At 30.7% G+C, this 8,545-nt stretch overlaps 1 protein-coding gene across 1 annotated transcript; it reads left to right on the top strand.

Annotated features, from left to right (window-relative positions):
* The first annotated feature begins 7,103 nt into the window (after positions 1–7,103).
* On the top strand, positions 7,104–7,970 carry LOC105801082 (uncharacterized). Its single transcript, XM_012632416.1, has 2 exons — positions 7,104–7,496; positions 7,560–7,970. Exons 1-2 carry the CDS (start codon positions 7,104–7,106, stop codon positions 7,968–7,970), a joined length of 804 nt encoding a protein of 267 aa, XP_012487870.1.
* The last annotated feature ends 575 nt before the right edge of the window (positions 7,971–8,545 follow it).

Here is an 8,545-nt window from a genome sequence, read left to right as displayed (position 1 = left end):
TCTGGTCTATTCTTGTGCTTTCCTTTTGGCTTTCCTAGCTAGTTCCTTTGATGTAGGTCCATTGGATATAAGTTAGGCCGCTGCTATTTTCTAGATCTGACAATTTGTGTATTTATTTCATGTTTGTGCAATTTCACTTGCCTTAATCATATTCTAAGGTATTTTATATTTATCTAAATTTTGGTACGTTAATATTTCGTGTTATATATGTTTTTCTACGTTTGTTTATTAGTGTCATATTTTCATGCGAGAGTGTATCATGTTCGAACTTGTCATGTTAACTATGGATATAGTTGTTCTATCCTGAGTTGGAGTATTAGACCCCACTGTCTGAAAGTGTTATATAAATGAAATATTAAAGACAAAGGTTAGTGGGGAACATAAAGATTGAAATTGTAGTTCAAGGGTTGGTTCTTGAACTTACACGTACCTAGGTTTTCTTTTTATGTCCAATTTTATAACTAAGCTTTTTGTTAGTGTTCTTTTTTCGGACTGGATCAATCGGTTAGACCAAGAGCCGATCAAGATACCGGTCTGGTAAGAGGTAAATAACCGGTTGATTGGGCTCAAAACTCAGTCGAATTGGTTGAACCGATTTTTATAATTTCTTTTAATAATTTTTATTTGTTGAAAATTTTAATAATTTATTTGTTTTCATTTGCCTGGACTCGGGAACTGGTGGGTTGACCTGTTTGATCACCAGTTGAGTTCCAAAACAATTATTTTTTTTGTCCAATTTGGTACTTGAATTAAACACGTATTCTTGATATGATATCTAAGCTTACATTTTATCCAATTTGGTACTTAAACTTGTCAAATGTTGTACAAATTATTTTAATGTATTAATAGTATTATTCTTTATAAGGTAGCAAAAATATCAATGAATGATAACATGTTAATTTTACGTCAAGTGCCACACGTTGGTCATATATTAATTTTTTTTCTTATTAAAACAACATGATCAGTGTTTTGAGATTATTTGTATAACATTTGACATCTCAATTACCAATTGGAAAAAACAGTTTAGGTGATTCAAATTGAAAAACGTAAGCATTAAACTGTTTTTAGAAATTTTTAAAATTTTAACTTTCTTTTACATATTCTGTAGAATTTTTATAATTTTTAAAATATAAATTTTAGGAAACTTTATAAATGTTTTGAATTTTATAAATAATTTTGAAATTTGAAAATTATCTTGAATTTTTTGTAATTTTGTTGAGAGAAATTAATTTACTCATTTTCAAAATTGACAGAGTCCAAAAGAGTATTTACATTTATTTGTAATTTAAATTATTCGAGTTATTCAATTATAAAATTTAACTTGACTCGAACTCGAAACTCGAATTATTTATTCAAGTTTATTTGAATAACTCAAAATTTGATTTTTTGGAATCAAATCGAGTTTTGTTTATCCTTAATCTTGTATCATAAATTAGATTTTTTAAACATAATATTAAGAGAAGGATGCGGTTGGGGTTATATAATTTGAATTTGTATCAAATAGGTGTTTGAAAAGAACTTTAACCACCATTTTATACAAATAAAGACTATTATAAACTAGATATTGCAATCCTAACTCCAAAATATTTTTAATTTTATCGTTAATATTATCAATATTGAATTCATTAATCACCATTAATCACCAACAAAATATGTAGGTGATTTTTATTAGCATAATAATACAGTTAGCTCTAAATATTTATGTATTTTCTCTTTTCGGTCTCATTCTAAAAATAAATTTAGCTCTCCCTATTTATGTATTTTATTAATTTTATCTTCATTCTAAAAAATTATAAAGTTAAAAATAGAAAAATAGAAAAGCATAAAAGTTATAAAACCTTCCCTCTTCTTAAATGGCTTTATTCCAAAACTTCGGATACTATTTTTTTTTTTTGAAAAAGTGAATTCATTTCGCAATGAAAATTTACTAACTTTTACCACCTAATAATATTGGCTTAGGTGATGTTTATAAAAAATGAACTGATTATTTCTTTTCATTTACGAAAAGTTTTAGATTGAAGATATAACCTTTACTAAATTTAGAAAAACCAACTAATGCATTGGTTTTACTTTTCTTTATATAAATATAACACTATTGGTTAACATTAGATTTGATTTTAAGTTGAGTTATTTGTTTAAGATTGAAGACTCACATGAAATTTGGGAGGATTTGAATAAAATAATTAAACTCGTTTAAAATTTGGTTCGAGTTCAAGTTTAAAAATTCAAGGTCTAAGTTCTAGCCCTACTCGTTTTTTTAATTTTAATATCTTATATTATATTATTTTTATATATTATGTAATTTATAACACATAAAAGAAATAAATCCATAGTAATATATAATACTATAATGTAAACTTTAAAAAATGTTAAAAGATACCTATAACTTGCATAGTACCATAATTAATCAAACGCACCATAGCCTTGATGCGAACTTAAACTCTCGATACTGCTTTATGTGACCGCTGGTCCTATTCCAACTAATACAGCCACGTGACAATGAACTTTTATTAACTTAACTACATAACTGTATACGCCGCCCCATTCACCAAAGAGGCACTTAGGCGTAGTCTACTCCGCCAATTATATTACCTTAGGACTATACACCAAACCCTGTACATGCCAGAGTTGGGTTGTTACATAGTCCTTGGCACATACTCTCGCATAGCGGCTATCCACCCCTATAGTTCATTGTATGACGCATCTCAATCTCCGTACAATTGCTCCACGATCATTTGTTTAGCTATCTATGTTTTTCGGTATGACACTCGGTACTAGAATCGTTCTTGCATTTTGGCAATCAGTACCAAAATAGGAATGGTTGGCATGTCCTTCACCATTGACATGATGCAATTGCAGATAGTTTTGGCATAAAGTTTGCGGTAATCTTGTGTCATATGTGTAAAAGTGCATGTTCGAGACCGAACAAATTTTCGGATCTCTCACATTTGCGACCTCTAGATAAATGTAGCTTGTACCCACCAGTTGCACCCTTCTGTCGACCTCCAACACTTCTTAATATATAATGTTTGTTTAGACATGGTGACTTTGTAGTCAATTGACACATTTATGCTATACCGCTTAATGGAAAATACACAATCTTCCTTAGTTGCTAATTTTTGGCTTATGAACAACTCCTCACGTTCGGGATCTGCTGCCAATTGGTGAGCAAGTAGTATATTGGGGTACTTCAGGAATTCAAATGCATTCGCTGTATCAAGATATACAATTCACATGTGGCCCCCAGATCATTGCATATGACAACGCCTCAACTCGGGTTCTCGACTAAAGACGTGTAACATTTCTATCGTCATTCGTACATTCATTGTCAATATCATCCGGGACCTCGTCTAGATCCGAATCATTATAATCTTCAACCTTGTTATCAGAAGGATCATTATTATCATATACATCATCACCATTCGTATCAATCTCAATCACCACTGAATGTATTTGTAAACGGGGACCCAGGTTAAGGTTTTTAGATGTAGATGGAGAATTAATATCGATGTCGAACCTACATACAATCGATTGCCTATCAACAAACGCTCTCGGAACCTCTTTACATGAATCTTGAACTCTATGTTCTTCACTTAATGGAGTGAAATCTTGAGTTGGCTCCACATCAGCTAACTCAACAAACAACTGAATTGGTTCAGCGTGACAACTTTAATTCCTACAATAAAATGCGACCATTGTCTCCACATCTTCATCATCTATAAGTTCCTTCTCGATGAATTTGATGTGATTTGTCGAAATTGGGAATTTGTAGAATAGTTTCGAGATCCTCCTCCCACAATGTCTAATAATTTTTGCACTGATCCTTTCTTTCATATCATCAACCGACACATTTCTACTATATCTTAATACTATTTGTTGGTGACATTCAAATATACATCAAACTGTTGTTGTTAAAACTACTCTATCAAAATAATACGAAGAATTAATTATCTACCTTCAATACTAAATCAGTGAAAAATAATTAAATTTCTAAATAAATTATTGGAAAAAAAATCTACTGTAAAATAAGATAGAATTTATATTGTACTAACCTTACGAATTCTTCTTTGTTTTCTCTTAAATATATTTTCCTCTTTTCTTCTTATTTGCTAAACCGTTCAAGAAAACATCGTTTAAATAGGGCCTGGTGTCGCTTGACAACACCCTTTCACCATGGGCTTGAGTGTCGCCTGACACAAACCCTCCACCTCTCCAACTTGTATTTTAATCTGGTTTTTACCCATATTTTCCACCAATAAAGTATTTTAAAAAAAAACCCAATTATGGCCTAATCATGGCTTCATGACTGTGGGGAGTTTTGGGTGGTGCCGCCACTTTCTCAGGCACCACCCCTCAGTCACTATTCATTTCATCGTATTTTGGTAAATAATGCCATGGGGATGCCATTTTGGAATATAATTAATTTTTTATATTAATGGGGTAAAAAAGTAGTAAAAAGGTTTTCATAATTTATTCCATCCTTCCTTGGGTACGATCCTCGGAATACTTCCAAGTGTTTCGTTGTAACTAAACTATATTACCATTTGACCTGTGCACTTGCGGACACCGTTGTTCTAAATTATTATATATTTTTGGTGTTATATTTTACTATAAACGATAACTCGTTTATAGGTGATCACTGGTGACATGAGTTCAAACATCGACAATTTTAAATTTTTTATTGTTTTTAAAAAAATAAGAAAAGGATAAAAGTATCGTAATAATATATAATTTATTTAAATTATATAATATTATTTTAATAATTTTCTTGAATGAGTTGGTGTCAAGTGGACTTGTGACATCAACTAAATCACACATTTATATGCAACCAAAGTGGGTAAAACAATGTGTGTCAAGATAAGAAATTTTTTTTATAGATATTGGTGGCATTAATTCAAATCTTAATATTTGTAAATTTTATTGATTTTTAAAATAAGAAAAATACAAAAGTATCCTTATAATAATATAATTTATTCCAAATATATAAGCTTATTTTAATAATTTTCTTAATTAAGTTGATATTGAGTTGACTTGTGATACTAACTCAATTACACACTTAAATAATAGTATAAATTAAGATCATCCTAAAAATAAAGTTTGAATCATCCTAAAATTAAGGTTTTAGACTCCAATAAAATTTTGCCACGTTAATTTCTTAAAAAAATTATTGTATACGGGTTTATATATGATATAATCCTGAATTCAATTTAACTTTAATCAAATTATTTATGAGAAAAAATTAAGTTATTTATAAATAAGTAATTAAAATTTGAAAAAAAAAACAAATAAATTTAGAGTAAAATACATCCAATGTCACTAAACTATTAGTAAGTTTACATTTTGGTCACTCGACTTCAAAAAGTTACAAAATAGTCATTGAATTATTCAAATGTTTTCATTTAATTCACTGGACTGTTAAGTCTTTTTTTTTTTTTTAAAGTTTGGCCGGCAAGTTTCGAGCGATGATTTGATAATTGGTATAGTGGAACAATACCCATCGATGAGTAGAAGATCATATATCATATCTAAGTTGATCTGATACATAGTGTCAGAGATCATAGAAGAATGTTATTCGAATTTTGGTTTGCAAATTCGTCAAAGTTGTTTCATAACTGTAATAGAAGAGGGGAGGTTTACCCTTGCAATTGGTTCCAAAGGTGAGAAAGGAGAAAGTTATACAACGGCGATTTTATCAACTCATGACTTAAATGGAAATTTTCGAATAGTTTAGTAACTGTTCTGTAACTTTTTAAAGTTGAGTGATCAAAATGTAAATTTACTTTAATGTAGTTTACCCTTATATTTATCAGCGATTTAATGAAAAAAAAAACATAAGCAATCAAAATTGAGTTCCGAAAGTTTAACCATCCAAATATTGTTCCTCCCTTTGCTTTAGATGTGACTGTGAGGCTTTGAAATGCAGAAATGGTTTCATTGTTTTCATTGCATAAGAACGATTTGTAGCTTGATTTCGTCACGCCTTGCTAATCGGTTTTTTTCGGCTTTTTTATAAAAATAACCCTAAAAATTTAATTAATTTCTTAAATAATTTATTTTTTTGATAAAATCGAAAATAATCTAAAATCTACAGTAAAAGTTGATGGAGCCAAAGTGTTTCGTGCCACTAACATGTCACGTCAATAATCTACATTAAAAAACAATTTTTTGATAGTCATATAAAATAGCGCCACTTGTATAAATACTAGAAAAATATTGTGATTTTTGAAAGTATTGGGGAAGTTTAAGCAATTTTACCTTTTCCTAATGAAGCTTAAGCAATTTTACCTTTTCCTAATGAAGCCAAATAAATTGATGTTACCAGATTCTAAGAGAGTAGCAGCTTGTCTCCTATTTCCCTATTGAAACAGGTAAGGGTAATTTTTATTTTCATTAACGTTACTTTTTTTGATTTGTCCTTTTTCATTTTTTTTATTTTTAAGTTTTTATTTATTTAGTTTTTAAGTTATTTTTGTCCTTATTTATTTATTTATTTATTATTGGTTTTATAAAATTTGAAATGTATATTTGAAATGTTTTATAATTTTTTAAAATTTTAAATATATATTTTTAAATTATTTTTAAAATTTGAAATATTATTTTTAAATTTTAAATATATTTTTTAATAATATAAAACATTTAAATATTTTAAAGATATGACCTTTCAAATTTATTATTTGTTCTTATAATATTTTAAATATATATATTAATTTTAAATATAATTTTTATAAATTATTAATTTTTAAATTAATTTTAAAGATATTCAAACGTTCTTTTAAATTATATTTAAAATTTTAAAATTAATATTTTATTTGGTGGAGTCGTTCACTTTATTACAAGTGTAATTTTTATGTTTTTAATATAAAATTTAATATTTAATATTTTATTTAAAAATGGCTCCACCTCTTGGTTCTCTAGCATATATAGAATGGTGAAATTGTTGTGTTTAGTAGGAGAGTTCAAAAATTCTGTTAAAGATGAATAATAAGGTATTTTTGGTATACGTTCTTTTTTATGGTGAAATTGTAGAAGGTGATGTTGGTTGTAAATTTCAAGGCCGGCAAAGAGCAGGTTTGCGATTTAAAAAATATGTGAAGCTGACAGAAATGAAAAGGAAGATCAGTGCAAAAATAGTTATCCATTGTGGAAGGGCGATGTCCAGATTATTTTACAAGTTTCCAATCTCTACAGATCCGTTCAAATTTTTTGAGATGCAACTGTTAGATGATGATGACTTGGGCACTATGATGGAAATATGGTGGTCGACTGGGAGTGAGAACCCCCAACCAGTTGAGTTATTTGTTAAGTTAGCGGACTTAGAGCCTGTTGAGAATGTTAGTCCAATAAGTCAACATCGTGAATTTGACTTTGATTTTAATGTCGGATGGAAAGACCAGTTAGAATGCGAAGGGACATCACAGATACCCGAAAATCCAAATTATGGTGGGAGTTCGTATAACAACCCTACCCCCGGACCTCATCTACAAGTAAATCCGGAGGTGATAATAAGCACAGAGGCAGATGTCAGAGAAATGACCAATAATGGTGAAGATTCTGATTAGGACACTGAAGATTTTAGTGACCCCGATGTTGATGAAGTTTCAGACGATATCGATGATGAAGACCCAGAGGAGGTTGAAGATGTTCACGGCCCTTCATTCAGTAACCCGAGTCGTGGCATTGTTTTACGAAATGAACCTGGGAGTGACATGTTGAACGTAGATCCAGATGCAGCGCATGCATCCGAGTTCTTTGAGTACACCGATATAGTACCTACTCATAGATTGGCGTCAAATTCGCAGTTCGAGGAGTTGTTCATTGGGCAACAGTTCGAGAACAAGGTAGACTGTGTGTTTGCCATCAAACAATATAGCATAAATTTGTCGATTGATTACAAAGTTGCCAAGTATACATCGACATTATATGTTGGGGAATGTTGGAAAGCCGGCGATGGGTGTGGTTGGCGGGTTTAGGCTGCATGTATATAGAGGAATCAACAGTGGCAAATACGAAAATTAGAAAGGCGTCATACATGCACTGTCGTGCATATGTCTCAAGACCACCAGAATTGAATGCTAAAAGTATTTGCAACTGCATTATGCCACTAATGAAAGATAGCCCAATCATTCATGTGTCGACATTGATTGCGGACATGCAAGCTCGATTTCAGTACAGAGTTTCATATAGGAAAACGTGATGGGCGAAACAAATGGCCATGCAACAATTGTATGGCGATTGAGATTAGTCATACAATGAACTTCAAGGTTGGATTTTAGCAATGGTGGAGTACATCCTAGGAACTGTCATGGACTTTCAAAGGTTGCCTTATAGAGGCCCAAATGGAAAATTATAACTAGGGAGACGAGTTTTCCGTCGAATGTTCTGAACTTTCGATCCATGTGTTAGGGCCTTATAAGCACGCCATCGAGTCATGTACCACTGCATGTATTTAGTTAAGGGACTGAAGTCAAACATGTAAGAGTGCATCTCAGGCCGCCTGTTGTACCAAACATTCCATAGTGCTACATAACATTGATGTTCCACGCTC

This window comes from Gossypium raimondii, chromosome 11, assembly GCF_025698545.1.
Source record: "Gossypium raimondii isolate GPD5lz chromosome 11, ASM2569854v1, whole genome shotgun sequence".
In the NCBI taxonomy this organism is placed as follows: Eukaryota; Viridiplantae; Streptophyta; class Magnoliopsida; order Malvales; family Malvaceae; genus Gossypium; species Gossypium raimondii.
Note: the sequence above shows the minus strand (reverse complement) of the source record. Positions and strands in the feature narration are given on the sequence as shown.

Bases quoted from the DNA above. Each gene is read 5' to 3' on its own strand.
- LOC105801082 (XM_012632416.1), top strand. From the start codon at position 7,104: ATGAAAAGGAAGATCAGTGCAAAAATAGTTATCCATTGTGGAAGGGCG. The intron at 7,497-7,559 runs GTGATAATAAGC...GATTCTGATTAG, and splicing joins ATCTACAAGTAAATCCGGAG to GACACTGAAGATTTTAGTGA.